This window comes from Triticum urartu, chromosome 3 (genome assembly GCF_003073215.2).
Source record: "Triticum urartu cultivar G1812 chromosome 3, Tu2.1, whole genome shotgun sequence".
Taxonomy (NCBI): Eukaryota; Viridiplantae; Streptophyta; class Magnoliopsida; order Poales; family Poaceae; genus Triticum; species Triticum urartu.
In genome coordinates this window covers 581,097,844-581,118,837 of record NC_053024.1, presented here as the reverse complement: position 1 = coordinate 581,118,837, position 20,994 = coordinate 581,097,844, and the positions used below count along the sequence as shown (strand labels likewise).

The window sequence follows — 20,994 nt, the reverse complement described above, 5'->3', positions numbered from 1 at the left end:
TAGTGTTAATTACTCCTTGTAGTTGATGCTAGTTGGTTTAATTGGTGGACGATCATATGTTCAGATCCTATATGCATATTAATACCCCTCTGATTATGAACATGAATATGCTTTGTGAGTATTTACGTTTGTTCCTGAGGACATGGGAGAAGTCTTGCTACTAGTAGTCATGTGAATTTGGTATGCGTTCGATATTTTGATGAGATCTATGTTGTCTCTCCTCTAGTGGTGTTATGTGAACGTCGACTACATAACACTTCACCATTATTTGGGCCTAGAGGAAGGTATTGGGAAGTAATAAGTAGATGATGGGTTGCTAGAGTGACAGAAGCTTAAACCCTAGTTTATGTGTTGCTTCGTAAGGGGCTGATTTGGATCCATATGTTTCATGCTATGGTTAGGTTTACCTTAATACTTTTGTTGTAGTTGCGGATGCTTGGAATAGAGGTTAATCATAAGTGGGATACTTGTCCAAGTAAGGACAGTACCCAAGCACCAGTCCACCCACATACCAAATTATCAAAGTACCGAACGCGAATCATATGAACGTGATGAAAACTAGCTTGACGATATTCCCATGTGTCCTCGGGAGCGCTTTTCTCTATATAAGAGTTTGTCCAGGCTTGTCCTTTGCTACAAAAAGGATTGGGCAACCTTGCTGCACTTTATTTACTTCTGTTACTTGTTGCTCGTTACAAATTATCCTATCACAAAACTATCTGTTACCACTTATTTCAGTACTTGCAGAGAATACCTTGCTGGAAACCGCTTATCATTTCCTTCTGCTCCTCGTTGGATTCGACACTCTTACTTATCGAAAGGACTATGATAGATCCCCTATACTTGTGGGTCATTATGCGCCTCCCCACTTGCCTGGTAAACTCACTTATTCCCCAAGCGCAGTGATTGATGGTGCGGTTGGGTTACCCACACCCGTATTGATGAGAATCCCGTGATAGGGGGACACGATCTCTGCTTCAACAAGACGTGCGAAGAAAACCGCCTCGCAATATGTGCAGTAGCTGGTTGAGAAAAACGGTTCGAATAATGACTGGGCCATGGCGTGATGTCACATTATGAAAAGTTGTCAGCAGATTAGATTTGTGGAAATATCATACTCTCTACGGTGGTATGTGGAATTTGTTTTGTGGAGCCGGACACGATCCTTGTGTTCAAAATCTTCTATGGAGTATTCGGAGAAGGAACCCGCCTTGCAATGCCGAAAACAATCTTCGCGCCGGAGTCATCGTCATTGAAGCCTAGTTCAGGGGCTACTGAGGGAGTCCTGGATTAGGGGGTCCTCGGACAGCCGGACTATATCCTTCGACCGGACTGTTGGACTATGAAGATACAAGATTGAAGACTTCGTCCCGTGTCCGGGTGGGACTCTCCTTTGCGTGGAAGGCAAGCTTGGTAATTCAGATATGTAGATCTCCTCCCTTGTAACCGACTCTGTGTAACCCTAGCCCCCTTCGGTGTCTATATAAACTGGAGGGTTTAGTCCGTAGGACAACAACAATCATAATCATAGGCTAGCTTCTAGGGTTTAGCCTCTACGATCTCGTGGTAGATCAACTCTTGTAATACTCATATCATCAAGATCAATCAAGAAGGAAGTAGGGTATTACCTCCATCGAGAGGGCCCGAACCTGGGTAAACATTGTGTCCCCCGCCTCCTGTTACCATCCGCCTTCGACGCACAGTTCGGGACCCCCTACCCGAGATCCGTCGGTTTTGACACCGACACCTGGCGTCTGGTCCTGGAGTCCAAGAAGGACTCTTGCCTTGCATGCCAAACCAACTTTGAGGAGGCTCTTTCTCCAAGAAACGACCCCAGGGCTCAACATATAAATAGAGGGGCAGGGCTAGCACCCGGAACACATCAAGATTCACCAAGCCGTGTGCCGGCAACCCCGCCCCCTCTAGTTTATCCTCCGTCATAGTTTCCGTTGTGCTCGGCGAAGCCCTGCGGAGATTGTTCTTCACCACCATTGTCACCACGCCGTCGTGCTGCCGGAACTCATCTACTACTTCGCCCCTCTTGCTGGATTAAGAAGACGTGGACATCATAGAGTTGAACGTGTGCTGAGCGTGGAGGTGTCGTGCATTCGGTACTTGATCAGGACGGATCGTGAAGGTGTACGACTACATCAACCGCATTGTTAAACGCTTCCGCTCTCGCACAGTGGGGCTGCATGCCCAGTAAAGACTCGCACATCACGACAAAGCAAGGAACGTGAAGCATGACATTGGGAGATATGTGATGGAGTTCAATATCGTAATAGAATGAAGGCCGCGGAGAAAATCATGAAGAGTTAGATCCAGCCCTCGTGGAACAAACGGCATCGACAGCACCCGCTTGTGTGAGTCTGGCTCTAGAGTTGCGCCTGGCGGCGCTCCGCCCTCCTGTACCGGCGCCCACCAGAACACGTCCTCTCGATGCAGGATGAGGCCGAGTTCAGTAAGCTTCTCCAGCACAGCCTCTGTTATGAATGAAGGCATCCAATGTCCCTTGATGGCGTTCACGGTTGCCTCGACTTGACGGGTCGCTCCCCTTTGAATGGCCGTTTCGCCTCACCCGACGGCAGGGGCGGAGCTACATGTAATACTGGGGGTGCCGCTGCCTCCCCAGCCATAGCTTAATTACTGAAGGGAATCTTTTGTGAAGGCTTAAATTTAGTAGAGTGCATTCATTTGCCCCCCCCCCCCCAAAGTTGCATATTTTCTCTTTGGCCCCCCTGAGATCCTTCGCTAGCTTCGCCATTGCTCGGCGGTGTTACCGTAGGCGTTTGCGGTTGGTCTTCATTTGATGCCGTGCGCCATCACTGACTGTGGTAATTTGGTGGCTCTGAGTGGGAAGAGAAAGTAGATTGCACGCTAAAACTTTGCCTAGCAGCAATGACGAAGGGAGCGAAAGGGGCAAGATGACGAAACGGTGAAAGGACCTGTCGGCTGTCACTTCAGTTTATGTTCCCATAATTCATGCCACATGCCGATAGCTCCTTTTAGTCTGTTCAAGAGACACATGTCCTCAATGAGAAATGAGTCATAATGATGATGGTTTGGCGCCTCACGTGACTGTTGTGTCGTCTCATTGCATTAAATGTGGCAGACGATTTGACGTGGCTTACCTAGGGCCCATGCTACTCCGTATTTGTGTCTTACCGGACCAAACTCTATGGGACCGGCACGCCTCTCCGGTCATCGGTTCGAGCTAGGGCCTACTTTCGTCAGGCGCGACTTCCTGGATAACCTGACCAAAGAGGTCAATCTGTGTCTTGCGAGCCGGCTTGCAATACGTTTTGTTTGGGTGGACTCAAACGGCACACTCGACTCAAATGCACATACTGGGCGCGGGCCGAGCAATGCTGCCAACAGCCTACCGTCGATAGCATCAAAGCGAGGCGAATGACCCGGGATCGGGATGAACGCGCGATTAAGATCAACAGCCGAGAAGACTTGGATCATGTTACATATGGTCACAAAATAAAATGTGTTCGATATAGTTTACCTAATTTTTCGGTTATATTTGCCTTTTGTGTCAAGGGCAACGCATCATCAAATAAACTAGTGATTACTACTAGTAAACAGTACTTTCTCCGTTCCAAAATAAGTGACTCAACTTTATAGTTAGTGCAAAATCGACTCACTTAATTTGAACGGAGGAGTACTAGTCAAGGCTTCCCCCACCCCCCACACCTGTTCATCGAAGCTCCACTCGCCAGGTGCCGCGGACGCCGCAATCGCGAAGGGGCAGACTGGAAAGCGCCGGTTGCAACAGTAGCTTACAAAGGCGGACTCCTCCATTATCCTAGCGCCAGTAGTCGCCGTCGCCCGTCGGTGAGGAGGCGTCCGCATCCACATTTGCTCGCCTGCGCCGGAATTCTCGAGTTGTCTCGGGCCAGGTATCCGCCTGCTGCTGCTCCTCTCCACTCTATATCGACCGAGCTTGTGTTGAATCCAATCAATTCAATTGATGCTTGGGAGGAGGGCTTGAGGTCAGTTTCTTCAGTTGGCTCTTCTCTTTCCCTATTCAATTCTTTCTTCGCCAAGGTTACTCCAATTAACCTTGCACATACGCATCGGCCTTAGCACGTATGCTCAAGTCTCGATTGCTGATTAGCATGGTTTTGCCGTCACTGTTAATTTGCTTATTATCATCAGCTGTGGAGTTTGACAGTAAGTAATATGTGAGTTGACTTTTTTTCTCTAGTGAGGTAATTCCATTTTTCGCCCCAAGTTTTGTATTTGAGGCATGTTGAGAAATTCCACGACCTTTTACGTTACATCAGATTAATTTAGACTGTTTATTTCCTTAGTTCAACGGCCCATATGAGCCAATACTACACTAGATTTTCGGTAATATATTAAGTAATTAAGGGCGTTTTGGGTAGTCCACATGTATCCATCCCACAGGCACCTTCCCCTGAAATCGAAATCTCACGCGGTAATTATCCATCCCACACTCGTTCATTTGCCATCGCCATTGCCAGCGCACCGTTGCCATCGCTCGTCGCGTCCTAGCTAGCCGTCGGCAGCGGCGAGTTGTCATGCCTTTCGTGTTACCCTCGAACCTACATGATTTAGAGTGGGTCACCTGACGAAGACGACGAAGGCGCCCCGGCCGCATGCCCTCTTCATCGCCTCGCCTTGCTGGCCGTCTTCGTCCGCGGCTAGATTGCCCGGTTTTTGGTTTTCTGGTCGAGCCTCCGGGATCTGGAACTGGTCGCTGACATAGAGATGACAGACTTCGCTTGGACTGCATGGCCCCGGCCTTGTCCAGCCCGTCCCATGAATAATCATGCAGACATACATCTTTCGGATGCAGAGGCCAGGTAACCCTCCTTTTCAAAAAAGAAATGAATGACCATGCAGACACTAGAAAGACACTAGAATACGAGGCCATACCATGGTAAGTATTCAACTCCATCGAACTCTCTTATTGACATCACGCCATGTCCATTCTTTTCCAAAAAAGAAGCTAGCTAATTAAGTAAATTCCTGCCGCCGCCGGCGACATGCAAGCAGCGTAGGCTCTGACTTTTGGCAGCGTTGGGATGACAGTGCGCTGGGAGGAGTGCAAGCGGTGTTGGGATGGAGGACTTTCTAAGGGTGCCAGCCTACACGCAGCGTCTGGATATCCGAGAACATGGGGGCGGCGACCTGCAGGATGATTATTTTGCCAGCGATGGATGGCCGGCGTTGGGGACGGAGGGCTGCAGTGGCGCTCGGCTGCAATCAGTCTAATTAATTAGACGAAACATAATTACCAATATGTCCTTAAGCCATAATCTGACGGTCTCATGCTGACCATTAGATTAACTAAATACTACCATTATGTTGAGTAGTAGTATATGGTGTACCGTAAAATTTCCCACTACGAAACTGCTGCCAGTTTTTACCCCTTCTCGGATCACTCGCTGCTTATGTGGCGCGCAACGTACTAGATGACAGTGCAGTTTGAGGTGGTTGTTTTGTCCGCCGTAGCGTTAAAGCACCGTTGGTTTGAGAAAGGTTCCCTTGCCGTACAATCGTACATCTTTCTTCTATCAGTGTATCGAGACACAAGCTTTGCTTTCTCAAAAACAAAAACAAAAAATAGATGGCAGGAAAATAGGCACTTCCATTTAGGAGGCAGCAATCGTTTGAATGGCCCTAAGCACTTGTTTGTTGTTTCGATGCTTGTTTATGATGTCAGATTCTTAGCAATTGACACTGATACCAGGTTGCTGCTAGTTCTCTTGTACAGACATGGCCAGGTCCGGAGGGTTCACGTATGCAGCAATCCTCCTGCTTGTTCTGAACATTTTCCAGGTGGATGTTGTAAGGGGACAAAGCACTCACCCTATTGAAGGTAACCTCTAGTTCCTAGTTGGAAATTGCTCTTCCCAGGAAAGAATTACAGGTGGTCTGCCAACTAGCTGCCCTTTGGATCCTGATTGTTCTCGATCGGCATATTGCACTGGATCATGTTTTCTTATTGCAAGCTCTGCTTGTGCAGATTTAGTCAGATTTATTTGTTCGTATGCCTGGACGTCTTGAAGCATCTTGTGAAGAGTTCACATATGTACTGTTGTTAATATTCATGGACTAATCAAAGTAGTCTCGCATTAACACACATGATATTCTATTAGTTAGTAGCTTAGTGGGTATAAGCATAACTAGATGGTGGTTATTCTTGACATCATACATTAATGTTATCCCGCTGAAGATTAAAATTGTCTCTATTACATGCAGCAAATGCTCTCAGTGCTATTAAAGCCAGGTTAATTGACCCTACGAATAACCTTAATAAATGGAACAGAGGAGATCCATGCACATCAAACTGGACAGGAGTCACCTGTCACAAGATACCCAGTGATACATATCTTCATGTAACAAAGCTGTATGATTGACACACCATTCTTATTTATATCGCACCTTCCTTTTCCCATCATGTTAATGGCTAGCTACGGTGTATTTATTTTCTGTGTAACAGTGAACCTTCTGCTGAAGTAATTAATCTTTCAAGTCGCAGCAAACTGCTGCTCATAAATAATTGCAACAACCATAAAAGCCTAAAAGGAGCTCCCAAATTAAATTATAACTGAAATAGCTAGAGTTCTTCCACGTCTCCTGCGTCTCCAATTTTCTTTGAAGGGTCCATGGCTTTCATATAAATTTCTCCACTATTTTCTTGACCAAAGGCTATTACAGTCAAACTCTATTACTGAAACCTTAGAAAGTCACTAGATCCCCCCACCCACCTGCCAATATTCAGCATTGTTTTTAGCATTATATGCACTGTACTACTCTTGTTTGCTATTTCAGACTAAGTTCGCGATTCCTGGTCAAAATAATGGTCATTGGCTGATGCTTTTGTTCCTTACTCTGCTTTGTGTCTTCAAATCTGCTTGTTATTCAATTAGCTACCAATTATGTATAATGCATAATATATTGATGGGATATTTGTGTCCTGTTCTGCTTAATAATGCATGGTTTTCCCCCACGTAGGGAGTTGTTCAAGATGAACCTCTCTGGAACTTTGGCACCAGAGGTTGGTCTTCTGTCTCAGCTGAGAAAATTGTAAGTATTAACAGTTAAAGTTGTTATCTAAATTCAGTGCTTTCAAGTGTTTTTTCAATATTGCCTGGAAAAAAGTATTTTTGTATCAATATTGCACATCATGGCACTTCATGTTTTCGATGTAAATTGGATTTTGAGCAAGCCCCGGATTTTCTGACAAAATAAGTTTATGGAGATGACATAACCAGGTAGAAAAATAATAGATCTTGTCCCATTTGAGTTGTTTCTTTCAGAACCGGTGCTTTTCAGGTTGTGCCATTAGGTACCAGACATATGTGAGCTAACTGCTTTATTTTTTTGTTTTGGAAGGAATTTTATGTGGAACAATTTGACTGGTAACATCCCGAAAGAGATAGGCAATATCACAACACTAAATCTTATGTAAGTTCCTATTATCTAAGCTAACTTTTGTACTCCCTTGTCAGTGTGGACATAAACTCATTGTACTGTTTGCCTTGCGGCCACAGAAGTTTAAGCACTGAACCCTGCAAGTTGAAAATGGCAGAACATATGTATCATCATTTTGTTTGCCAAAAAAAGAGGCCCATGTATCTGATTCACTATTTGGAGTTAGCATTTGTGTTTTGGTCTCATCTTTTTAATGTTAGACAACACAGTGGTTCAATTCTATTTTCAATTTTTACCTAAAAGCTGCAGTGAATGGGCTTCAAAAAACTTTTTTTGAAACAACGCAGACACTCACAACATGCACACGCACTCACCCCGATGAACATACACACGCACACCCTGCCCCTATGAGCACCTCCGAGAGCGTGAGCCGACAGATCTTGAGATTGATGAAATTGTCGCAAACACCTCGTAGTCGACGGGCACGTCATGCCACTAAAACAGTAACCTGGAAAGCTTGAAATAAATCCAGGAAATATGCGAGCACTTATGCCAGATCTAGGACATGAACACAGGTGAGTTGTTTCCACCACGAGGAACCTAACCATTTAAGCTATTCTTAATTCGCAAAACATGGCCTTGGATGTACAAAACTGTCAAATGTATTGAATTCATGCTCCAGCCAGTTACTCCAAAAGTCTGAACTAATGGAGAGAGGCGCGCAATATATTTCACACTCCCCCTCACGTCTAGGCCATATTAGTCCTTAGACGTGGGATCGATGTATGCCGTGAAATCCTTTTTTTAATACTGCATTGGCAGGGTCTTAAACTCAAGACCTCTTGGCTCGGATACCATATTGAATTCATGCTCCAGCTAGTTACTCCAAAAGTCCGAACTGATGAAGAGAGACAGGCAATATATTTCGACAAAATGCATATTTTTATTTTCTCTCAAATATAAATGTACATAACTTCCTAGTCAGTTTTGTATATATCTGATTTTTACCTCATCTTAATTAGTGTAGCACATCTTTGAATTTGTCATCTTGTGGCAATACTTGGTGTGGGGTTCTCCTTGCCTCGTGTCAATATTTGTTGTGTGGGGTTACTTTTCTTATCCTTCTACAACCCCTTTTGTCTAGACATAACTATGTGTCACTGTCTAGTACTCCCTCCGCCCAGAATTACTTATTGGAGAAATGAATGTATCTAGACATATTTTAGTTCTAGATACATCTATTTTTATCCATTTCTGTGACAAGTAATTCCAGGCGGAGGGAGTATTTCCCTTCAATTTTACATGAAGATGAGTACAGCATCTCTAGATACAAGTAAGCATTAATGATAATTTTCATTGTCACTACCTCATTTTTTGTAGGGCTTTGAATGGTAATCAACTATCTGGTTCCCTACCAGATGAGATTGGCTATCTCAAGAAGTTAAACAGATTACAAGTCGACCAAAATCAAATATCTGGACCCATACCAACGTCGTTTGCTAATTTAGAAAGCATGAAGCATCTGTAAGTTTCAGGATCATAATCTTCTCGCCTTCATTCCTATGTTGCCTCTTATTTAAGTATCATTATAATCTTGACTCTTTTTTTACCTTTAGTCACATGAACAACAATTCATTAAGTGGGCAAATTCCATCTGAGTTGTCCAGATTGTCTAAGCTCCTTCATCTGTATGTGGACCTCTACTTTAATTCCGAGTTCCGATCTTTTCTTTCTCTCCTTCATCTGCAGAATGGGTTGTGTTTAAAATTGTTTCATGTTTTTAACTGTGTTGTGCAGGCTTGTGGATACCAATAATTTATCTGGACCTCTTCCTCGAAACTTAGCAGGGATGCTTAGTTTGAAAATATTGTGAGCACATTTTATATACCCAGTGAGACTTCTTTGAATATATCTGATGCTGGTTGTGTGATTATACTTTTGTTTTGATCGTCTGAGAATATTAAGTAATGCTACAAATTTCAGGAGTATACATATGATATACCTTAAATCTAATTTGGTTTTTCATTTCTTGTGTTACTAAACAATAGCAAATAGTTTTTACTCAGAATGTTTCTCTCATTTAAGATTAATTTGATACTGCCATCAGCTAACAACCCTCATTTCTTATATCTGTATATTATACTTCTAGTCAGGCTGATAATAATAACTTCAGTGGAAGTTCCATACCCGCTGCATACAATAACATACGGACACTTTTAAAGCTGTGAGTACAACGCCTTTCCTCCTTATCGTACTTCCTTTACTTTTAGTACTCCCTCTGTAAACAAATATAAGACCAATAGAATCCAAATTAGCGCCTCTGGAAGTCTTGAAAAACTCTAAAAGCGAAGTCGACAACACTGACATAACTTGCATCTGCTCCTCATAAAACTTCAACTCCAAATCTTATATACACATGGTCAGACAAAGAGATAAAATCATGCTGAGGATACTGGATAATGCCACATTAAATATTTTGCTGCGTATCTACTATTCGTAGCAGGATTTGTGGTTTTCGTTTCTTGATGTGGATTTTTTTCTAGTTTTTTATGACTTGTAGACATGCTAATTTTGTTAGCATCATTTAGTTAACAAGTTGTTTTAGTTACAAGCATTGTGCAATGCTATGGCAAACAGATGCCAAGTCCTGATAAAAGGGAATAAAAGACAGGCAACATGTGGTGGAATGCACTCCGCCAATGCTCCCAGTCTCCACCATGAAGTCTGAAGCCACTGCCTGCATATGGTTCTTCCTCTAGGAGACCCTCTCACATAGCAGCCAGATCAGGATGCAGACAGTTCACATCTCTAGAAACCTCTATAATTCTAAAATTTCAAGTTAAATAGGTTATTTTGTTTCCCTCGAGGGCAGTTTGGATGAAGGGAATTTCTTGTGTGTTTGTTGATATTTAGTTCAAACAAAAAGTAGATCTTCGGTATTTTTTATCATACTTCTATTCAAATCAAGATATATGTTCAAGTTCATAATCCTTTTTCATGTCACCAGGAGTCTCAGGAATTGCAGTTTGCAAGGAGTTATTCCTGATCTAAGTGGCATACCTGAACTTGGCTATTTGTAAGTCCAGATCAAAACAAATGTTACACTTCCTTTTCATTCTTACTATTTTTGGCATCTTACTATCAGAGATTATCCTTTGTTTGTTACTCCATCTGTCCCATAATATAAGACAGTTTTTGACATTACATTGGTGTCTAAAAACGTCTTACATTATGGGACAGAGGGAGTAGTTCATAGCTTTGCCTAGAATATGTTTCTAGGTAAGTACCTTTCAGTGAGAAAATCACCCATCCTACTATATAGTTTGCCATTTTTTATTTAATTCTTTGGCTTTATTTTCTTTTTTTATTGTTGTTGTACTTTCACGTCATCGTAACGCCTTCTTCTAATATACAAAGACGCGCACTTAGGTGCGAGTCCGAGAAAAAAGATGTCGACGAGATTATTCTACATCTCTTCGCTAATTTTGGCATGCACTTTCAGAGATCTTAGCTGGAACCAACTGAGAGGATCTATAGCAGTTGATAGACTCGCTTCAAATATCACCACGATGTATGTTGCTCTTTGTAAAATTTTATACTTTTTACAATAACCAGACTAACTTACAGTTTTTGACAGTATTTTATCGCATAACTTTCTTAATGGAACTATTCCGGCAAACTTCTCTGGGCTGCCTAATCTTCAGTTATTGTAAGTAACGTTTAACTTAGAGCACTGCTCCAATCCTCAATAATTGTGCTTTTCTGTAGTTCTAGCTAACCTTTCACGCCATTGAACATTAATGTTTTCCCTATTGAACTATAGATTGCCATGTTCTCTCTGCAGAACAACTAGCAAGTGAAAAAATAGGTTCGTGAAAACTGATACTCCCTCTGTTCACTTTTATAAGACCTTGAAGACATTTCAGACAATGTACAAAATAGCCCATTTGGAGTTGTCTGAAATGACTTACAAAAGTGAACGGAGGGAGTAGTAGTGTGTCCGTGTTTTATGGGTTTGTGGAGGTTTTTCCTTAGCTTGTGATCAAAACCTTTTGTCGCTTCCTTGTAAATTAACTTGCTTTTCTACTTAATAAAAAGATGAGCAATACTTTAGCACATTCTCTAAACATACTTACTTTATAGGTATAAGTATGTCGGACAGCACTAGTTTGCTACTTATTTTGTTAAAGATATATGAAGATGCCATTTTACAGGTCGTTTGAAGCGAACTGTCTCAACGGTGTTGTTCCATCTGCAATCTGTTTGTGATATGCATGCGTAATGTATTTTTTTAATAATGCAGGAACTTTGAAAGCAACTCCCTTGACACAATTCCAGCTGCATTTGAGCCTCCAAAAGCTGTCATTGTACTGTATGTTTTTTGTCATGGAAAATTTCCTTGTCAGTTTGCACTTCCTGCACAAGCATGCACATAGCTCAGGTTCAGCTGTATAATTTGTTGGGAATATGAATACAGGTTCATCTGTATCATTTCTTGGGAATATAAAAAAATAATTTCTATTACTACTGCATACAAAATATCTAATAATACGGACAAATAAAATATTGATCACAAGAGCTTTATAAATAAAATCATTCTCTTTCTGATATAACACATAATAGTTGCCATCATTATTCTGCAGGATTTCTGGAAACCCCGTATGTGACAATCCAGCTCGAGCAAAGGGACTTTGTCAACCCAAATCTGTAAATGAAGCACCGTCTGGACAGGGACCACAAGTTAATATAGATTGTGCTTCTTGCCCGACGGATAAAAATTATGAATACAATCCATTATCCCCTATACCTTGCATTTGTCTTGTGCCTCTCGAAGTTGGATTTCGGCTGAAGAGTCCGGGGATCTCAGACTTCCACTCCTACAAAAAAGCCTTTGAGATGGACTCAACCTCTCTATTGGACCTGAGTCTTTACCAGCTATATATTGAGCGGTACACATGGGAGGCTGGTCCAAGGCTGAATTTGCATTTGAAGTTATTCCCAAATAACACTAATTTATTCACTATGTCGGAAGTTATGCGGCTCAGGCAATTACTTGCTGGATGGGAAATTACTCTATCAGACATTTTTGGTCCATATGATCTTCTCAATTTCACGCTTGGTTCCTATGCAGATGGTATGTAGAATTTACTTTGCACCAAAGGATGTCATTCATACTTCTACCATATTCTGCCCCCATTTCTTTTAATATAAAAAATATACCATAGGGGATTCCCCTATTGTTTCTCCGTAAAAAAAATAGTTCTACCATATTCAACAAATAGTTGAGTGTGTGATCCTTGTGTATATTTATTTTGCCAAGACAGGCGACGAAATATCAGCAGAGCTTCTGTGGTTGTTTTATATGTTGGTAGAATTAGAAACTCATGAATTCTTAATTTGATTCTCCTAGCATATGGAATATTTGCTATTATAGTTCATATGAGTGTGTAGTCTTATATGTTAAAATATGATTAATTATTGCACACAATCGAATTTTTTTTGGTTATTTCTTTGTCTTCTTCCATCCTCTACGCCATGATATTTAGTGTGAATTTTTATAAGGTATTTTTCATAACATCACAATTTGAAAGTGGACCTACCCTTGTTCATATCCCTAGAATTTCTCAAAGACGGGTCCTCCACGAGGGGCTCAGGCATGTAAGGGAGATTGGGGCTTTACGATCCATACCCTAATATATGTTTCCTAGGGTTAATGGAAACCCAAACTCTCCTGAGAAATGGGAGGAACCCACCACAGAAATGAAAATTGCCAAGATTATAATATATTTTTCTTAGTCTAATATTCACCGCTGCATGTTTCATACTGATACTTTAATACTCCATCCAGTTTTATGATCCACTTGCTTATTGTTTTGCCACCGTTTTTTATTTTCTTTTGTTGCAGAATTTCCAACACTGGTATCATCAGGTTTAAAAAAGGGTGCACTAGCTGGGATTTTGGCAGGAACAATTATTGCTGCTATTGCAGTTTCTGTGGTTTCCACATTTTTTATAATGAGAAGACGCTCAAAACATCGAACAGTTTCGAGGCCATCATGTAAGTCACCATATTTGTTTCAACAAACATAGTTTTCCATCTGCTGCACATAAAACCTTGTTGTCTAACAATTAGAAATGCATTGCTGCTTTATCTGGTAACTAGTTGTTGAAATATATGGTCCGCCTCTCCATCAGTTCAGACTTTTAGAGCAACTGGCTGGAGCATGAATTCAATGTGGTATCCGAGTCAAGAGGTCTTGAGTTCAAGACCCTGCCAACGCAACAACAAAACAACAACAAAGCCTTTAGTCCCAAACAAGTTGGGTTAGGCTAGAGATGAAACCCATCTCGCGACCACCTCATGGTTCTGGCACATGGATAGGCCAACACAGTATTAAAAAAAGATCATGTGGCCTACACTGATCCCACGTCTAAGGACTAAAAAAGCCGACGTGATGGGGGGGTGTTGAAATATATTGCCCGCCTCTCTCCATCAGATCAGGCTTTGGAGTAACTGGCTAGAGCATGAATTCAATACTAGTGACATATATAAGCAGTGTACTTTTAGTAGGAAGCTACTCTTTCAGTCTTTCTGTAATACTAGTAATTGGATTTAAACTGTGAATTTATCATATCAGTTCTTACTTGGCCTCATCCTAATACACGAGATCGGAGTTTTAGAGAGACAACATCTGATTTGTTTCAACTCTATAGCAACTAAACTTTAGAATTGAGTAGACACCAAATTCAATCTACAACATCTGAAGAGGTGATAATTTTCCAGTACTATTGAGGTTTTCTGTCAAGGTTGATGTTGTGAGATCCTTCACGTTTGAAGAAATGGCTACAGCAACAAATAATTTCGATGATTCAGCTGAAATTGGTGAGGGAGGTTATGGAAAAGTCTATAAAGGAAATCTAGCTGATGGAGCAACCGTTGCAATCAAACGAGCACATGAACATTCTCTGCAAGGTTCAAATGAATTTTGCACAGAAATAGAATTGCTGTCAAGATTGCATCATCGTAATTTGGTATCTCTGATTGGATATTGTGATGAAGAAGTCGAACAGGTGTGTCTCAATTTTTGAATCATTTTACATATTTTATACTATAGTATTGAAATCCCCCCGCAACCCCATACACATTATGTTACAAAAATATATTGGTAATGTTATACTCCCTGTTGTACTAAATCAACGACAATTAATATGGATCGAAGAGAGTACTAAACATGCTTATGATTAGGGTTTTCCAGTTACCTCAGGTTTGCAAATCTATAATATATGGAAGAGTATCTGCAGACTACAGTAATTTTTGCTCATAGATAATTATATTTTGCAGATGCTGGTGTATGAATTCATGCCAAATGGCACTCTACGTGATCATCTTTCTGGTGAGTAAGCGGGAAGTTGCACATTTTCAAGTTTTCTTACTCCTTCCGATTCAAATTAATTGTCGCAGCTCTAGTACAACTTTAGCACAAGTTACAATTAATTTGGGTCGGAGGGAGTAACTTATTTTCTCCCCATATAGCCATCTTTGTGTATGTTGAAGTCGATCATGATCCCAGCCCGTCTCCCAGAATTTTAATTCTTGTGTTTAGCAGTGATGTGTGTTGGTATATTATGTTCTTTTGTTTGATCATCGATAAAATCAAAGTGTGTAATTCTTGAACTTGTGTTGGATGTCAAGCACCTAATCTCATTTAACACTTTCCGCAGCAACTTGTAAAAGACCTCTTAACTTTGTTCAGCGGTTGCATATTGCGTTGGGCGCTGCAAAGGGAATCCTCTATCTACACACCGAGGCAGATCCTCCTATATTTCACCGTGATGTTAAGACCACCAACATTCTACTGGACTCCAAGTTCGTAGCGAAAGTGGCCGACTTTGGTCTTTCAAAGCTTGCTCTGATCCCGGATGTTGAAGGAACATTGCCAGAACATATCTCCACTGTTGTTAAGGGCACTCCAGTAAGTCTTATTACACTTAACAATGTAGCAAGATCTGCACCCACTATGATCTAATTACTGATGTTCCATGCAATACAATAGGAAATAGCCGAGCCTACTACTTATTCAACTTTTACTGTGCTAGTTGGGCTCATCTTATCCATCATGTTTCTTTTGGCAGGGCTATCTTGATCCAGAATACTTCCTAACTAATAAATTGACAGAAAAAAGTGATGTTTATAGCTTTGGTGTTGTGCTGCTTGAACTATTGACCGGGATGAAGCCAATCCAGTTCGGTAAAAACATCGTTAGAGAGGTACGGAGGTTCCCACCCTGATCCGTATCTAAATTTACAGCTCAATCAACTGTTTGCAGGTCACAAACAGGGTAGATAGTACTCCCTCCGTACACTAATATAAGAGCGTTTAGATCAGTGATCTAAACGCTCTTATATTAGTTTACAGAGGGAGTATAGTGATCTAACTGCTCTTATATTTGTGTACAGAGGGAGTACTAAATCTTTGCTTTCGAGTCTTTTTTGACAGTTCAGTAAGAGTGTTATTAATTCAGTAGAACTTTACTGCTGAACTATTTAACCTGATCCTCAATGTAGGTAAAGGCGGCTTACCAATCAGGAGACGTTTCCGGAATCATCGACAGCCGAATGTCGTGGTGCCCTCGAGAATTCGCCACGAGGTTCCTCTCACTGGCCCTGAAGTGCTGCCAGGACGAGAGCGACGCGAGGCCTTACATGGCCAACATCGTCAGGGAACTCGACGACATCCGTAGCGCTCTGCCTGAAGGAGAAGATCTCCTGTCTGTGACCTCCATGGAGACGGGCTCCTTGGCCACCCTAACTCAATCTACATCGAACTCCTTCATAACGACCACCAGAGAGCATTTCGACTCGTCCCATGCCTCCGGCAGCGGGCTTATGGACAACAGCGTCCCTTCCAGGATGTCGGTGACTCCTCGTTAGTGCTGTCGCGCTCTTTGCATTGTAAATGGGTGTGGAGGACAGTTCCTGCCGGGCGATTTCTTCTTATGTACATGTTGAAATGGGTGTGTTGTTGTTGATGATGTGTGTGTGTGTTTGATGATCAGGGGTTTGACTATCATGGGAGGTGTATTTGGCAGACACTGTTGGCGAGTGCAAAATGATGAATGCTAACTGGAGTAATTCTTTTCAGCTAAGGTTATATTGGCTGGAAACTCAATTGATTTTTCGGAGGCCTGGCTAACCATATTGGTTACATTTACACTGTAACATTGAGGCTGACAAAAATGAACACCCAAAACAGCTTACCTTGTAAAACTGCAAACCCAGAGTCTGCATACCAACACTTGAAAGTTAATATATAGGCTAAGGGCAAATACTGTATATATCAGCTTCTCAAACTATTTCCACGAGAAAATCAAACCAATTCCACTCGAGCTAAACTACTCTCAGGAGGAGGTCGACAAGACCGCGATAACCAACGCATACTGCTTTTTACACTAAGGCAAACTTCTCAGACCCCAACTCCTGTCGGCTAAACAACATCTCGTGTCACCCAGACATGTCGAAGCTTTCGCCCGTCCGGTACTGGAAGAACTGGTCGATTCCTGCAAAAAAATCAACATCATATCAGATTCAGTAGGCCTCCATAGAGCTATACTGTCTACTGAAGAAATGGTGTTTCCTGAACATACTTGGATTCGACATAACGTTCTCGTAGAAGGACATCTGGCCCAGACCGCCCGACGGTCTCGGGCCATTGTCATTGCTGGACCCATACATCGGACCGCGGACCTGCTCACGCTCTGCTGCGTCAAAGTGACGGTGCATCTCCGAGATCCTCTCGGGGTTGTGAGCTCTCACAGCCATGCCCTGCTGCTGTGACCCGTCTGATCTAGGCTTCTTGTCGGTCGGGGAATCCTCGTCTCCCTCGGCCTCCGATTCGGTGTTACTTGGTAGAGAAGAGGCTGCCTGCTTCCGCTTCGAGCGTGCACGTCTGTTCTGGAACCAGTTGTAGACATTGGTCTCTGAAATCTGTCCGTGCTGCGAGAGCTCGGCTGTGATATCCTTTATCTTTTGCTTGCTTGGTGTTCCATTTCCTTGGTCAAAAATGCTCTCGAGGATCTGCAGCTGCATCTGGGTCGGTGTCCATCGCTGCCTCGCTGTGATCTTGTGGCCTCCGTGAACCATTAGAGGATCACAGTACAGATTACCAAGCCTCATACCTGAAAACAGAAGTGAAATCTCAGTTTTGACTACAGAAAAAACTAACTGTTGTTGGGAAACTAACTGTTCTATCGACAACACCAGTAGAATAGACCAAACCAAAAAATTGAGAATGGGCAGACCCGCACACTGTGTTTCAGGAGCATATCTAAAATAACTCTTGTCACAGGTCTCTGTTTTCAGAGTTTACCATAAAGCACAATCTTTTAGTGGTACTAGATGAATTATTAAAAAAAACTAGGATGGTAGAAAAAATATTGCAAGGCTGTCAGGAAGTTCACAGATGTTGCTAACTGGAAAGAAGAAAAACATGCTTAAGTTTTGAAGGAATCTAGTTAGTTGACTTGAGAATAAAGTATCAACTAATGTTTCACTGCGATATGGACAAGTGTGCAAATCGTATGTGAGTGATAAAATTATTGGAGTGGCAGAATAAGAATTAGTGTTGGGCCCAGTAGAAAGATAATAAGTAACATGCTATCAGATTCCTGCATGTCAAGCTTACATTCTATAGAATGGCAGAAGATCGCGGAACAAAATGGTGGAGCACATGGGAACATGGCACAAATCATAAATGGCCACATGACAATCTTGGGTCCCTATTTCATTTATTTTGCAGCGTTTAAGGTCCTCTCTGGATCTTAATGTAATGTTCCCACAGTGCCACTGACAAAACTTAACACATACTGCCCACGCCCCATGGTGACTGATCATACAGTTTTGTACAGTGTGGCATAAACCACAAGGTCATAGCCATGAATATAACCTAGAGCAAATAAATTCTTCCAGTGCATGGAGTGAGCCCAGCCTGTTGTTAACTTCATAACAAGTCATCAAATTGATGATCTGGCACTTTCTTGTACTATTTACACAAATAACTGAAGAATTTATACTTTCACAGGGAGCATGGAAATAACAAATGCAAAGAGTATGGTTTCGCAACAAGCTGTGCGGTAAATTCTTCAGTTATTTAGGCAAGAAAAAGCTGGCAAAGCCAGTTAGTAAGACCTCAGAAAACAGAATTAATTACAAATACAATGCAGTGCTGTAGTTGTAAGAGGGGCAAAGAAGCTAAGAGCCCTGCCCTCTCGACGGCTAGTCTTAGTTGGCAGCTGTGTTCTTTGCCCTTTTCGTTCTTCTTTCTTGCAGTTATGTATTTATAGTAGGGTTTTTCGTAGTTGAGCTTTTGCTCTTGTTGGTCTGCGCCACCAAATGGAGTGTTGCTTGCAAGTTACAATTTAGGTTAGTAAGGGAATGCTTTCAATGGCCTGACAACACAATCTCTCAAATGTCTTGTTACACTAATCAAGAGGATGTCTGTAGCTATCTTCAGGAGTGATGAGTATGCTAAGCAAATAAGACACATTAACAGTACCCTGCATAATTAATGATAGAAAACGACACACCATGAACCACATCTTACTACCGGTCGGTCCCTTGCATTAGCGTCACAGTCATCAACCGATCTACTTATAACAACAACAAAATAATCTCAAAGGATGATGCATAGCCGCAACTAAGCACCTACTTAGCATGGACAAAGTGAAATGGTACTGTCATGTGTCACCACCAGTCAAAAACAACTGACTGAACAATGATATGAACATTAACAAGAACAGCAATGGAATGTGTGGGACTTGCTCATGCATGAACTGACAAACGGCTAAAAGCAGTATTCTCACCGAGAAAATTGGTGAAATGGATAAAAAGATCCTAATCATACTACTCATTCCATCAGCACATAACAAAGTATGGTACTTCTACAGATCCGACAAAGCCCACAACATCTGAATTTTATTCAGAAAGAAACAAGGCTGCGCCCTTAAAAGAAAAGAACAGCACTTGAGAGAGAGAGAGACTTTTACTCGCTTTATTTACGCAGAAAGAAAAGAGTAGATGGAGCCGTCAAGCATGTGCGTGCAGTTGGGTACCTGCAATGGAGTCCTGGTGCGCGGTGAGGGCGCGGTGCATCTCGACGAGCTGCTCGCAGATGGTGGCGTAGATGGAGATCTGCTTCCGGAGCACCTCCATCTGCTCGTCCGTCATCACCTTGACGTACCCCAGCGCCTCGCCCCTCTCCTCCGCCGGCTCGCCGGCCGCCGCCGCCGCCGCCGCCGCGGCGGAGGCCTTGTCCCACTCCATGGTCAGCCCGCTCACTCGCAAAAAAAGGAGGCACACAGGCTGGCTCTGGGGAGGAAAGAGGCAGGAAGGATGGGATTTCTGGAAAGAAAGAAAAGGACGGGATCCTGGTGCCGTGGAAACGGAAGGAAATCCGCTCGGCCGATCCCGAATCCCGACTGCGGCGGGGCGGTGGAGGCTCGCGAAAGGAAAGAGCAAGATGGATACGGCGCCTTTCCCAGTTTTCCTCCAGCCGTCTGGGGTATGTGCGTACGTGATTGTTGGGAACGAAGTGTGCTGCCGGAGGAGAACTTGGGCGGAGGCGCGGGTGGGGCTCGGGGACGGGCCGGAGGTGCTGGCGGAGGCAGCTCTGGGGCCGGCGCGGGTGGAGCTCGGGGGGCGGGGCGTGGGGCGCAGGATTGTGGGTGGGCGCGGGCCGGAGTTTGGGCTCGGGGTGGAGCCGCCGGAAGGAAACAGGTCTGCCTACTGCGAGGGAATGGAGAAAGAAGAAGAGGTGTCTGCGACAGAGGAGCCGAAGAAGAAGAAGAAGAAGGGGCAGAAGAAAAAGCCGACAGCTCGTGCCAAGGCTTGCAGCTTTGGATTGGGAAAAGCTGGACAGAGAAACCAGGCAGGGAACTATACTCTAGTAGTACTACTCTGGCTCTCTCTCTCTCCCTGGCTATTTTGTCTTGGAGGTAGTGGCACTGGCTCAGGCTCAGCACTCACTCGCCTCCTCGCAGTGCTGCCGCTGGCTTCAAGAACGCCATGGCCATCCCATGCACGGCCGAGAGAATTAATTTGATTTAATTGCTACTGGTGTTTCTTCAGCTTAATTTGCTCTGCCGGTTCTTGCCTGGTCAAGGCAAGATGTAGGTGGGGAGATAAAAGACGGTTTCCATTTCAAATGAGGTGTGTGTGTCAGTGGATAGGGGAAGGGGGGAGGAGGAGTAGAAGGGAAGCGTGGAGAGGAGTGCGTGAAGGGAGGGGAAGGAAGAATGATGATGGCGTGGGCATGTGGATGTGTGGGGGGACGAACGAAAAAGCTCACGACCAAGACGACTCCACTCCACTCCACTCGCCGGCCGCTGTTGCTTGTCTCGCTCGCCTCCATTATTTATACTCGTACATACGTGTTCGTATATTTACTGGTACCGATTATTCTTGTAGTGTAGCGCCGGACGAAACGCGCCCGTTAGGCCGAATGGGCTTGCGCATTTCCGCGTCGAGTTAAAACGCATCATATTCCGATCGGTGTGTTCGTCAACGCCGGCGGAGAATATTAGCCGC

The 20,994-nt window shown here is 43.2% G+C and overlaps 2 protein-coding genes across 3 annotated transcripts; one reads left to right on the top strand and one right to left on the bottom strand.

Annotated features, from left to right (window-relative positions):
• The first annotated feature begins 3,679 nt into the window (after nt 1-3,679).
• On the top strand, nt 3,680-16,559 carry LOC125545137 (probable LRR receptor-like serine/threonine-protein kinase At1g06840). Of its 2 annotated transcripts, XM_048709015.1 has the most exons (20): nt 3,680-3,998; nt 5,737-5,854; nt 6,238-6,385; nt 6,994-7,065; nt 7,375-7,446; nt 8,794-8,937; nt 9,030-9,101; nt 9,211-9,282; nt 9,563-9,637; nt 10,421-10,489; nt 10,916-10,984; nt 11,051-11,122; nt 11,717-11,785; nt 12,057-12,547; nt 13,319-13,471; nt 14,198-14,484; nt 14,756-14,807; nt 15,136-15,386; nt 15,547-15,681; nt 15,979-16,559. In XM_048709015.1, the coding sequence occupies exons 2-20, from the start codon at nt 5,752-5,754 to the stop codon at nt 16,342-16,344; spliced, it is 2,772 nt and encodes a 923-aa protein (XP_048564972.1). In that variant the 5' UTR covers nt 3,680-3,998; nt 5,737-5,751; the 3' UTR covers nt 16,345-16,559. The 2 variants fall into 2 exon arrangements, with proteins under 2 accessions (XP_048564972.1, XP_048564971.1); XM_048709014.1 differs by lacking the exon at nt 3,680-3,998 and having other exon boundaries at nt 4,033-5,854.
• Nucleotides 16,560-16,696: 137 nt separating this feature from the next.
• LOC125545138 (WUSCHEL-related homeobox 8-like) lies at nt 16,697-20,788 on the bottom strand. Its single transcript, XM_048709016.1, has 3 exons — nt 19,521-20,788; nt 17,058-17,588; nt 16,697-16,970 (listed from the first exon to the last, which is right to left on the bottom strand). The coding sequence occupies exons 1-3, from the start codon at nt 19,729-19,731 to the stop codon at nt 16,915-16,917; spliced, it is 798 nt and encodes a 265-aa protein (XP_048564973.1). The 5' UTR covers nt 19,732-20,788; the 3' UTR covers nt 16,697-16,914.
• Between the last annotated feature and the right edge of the window lie 206 nt (nt 20,789-20,994).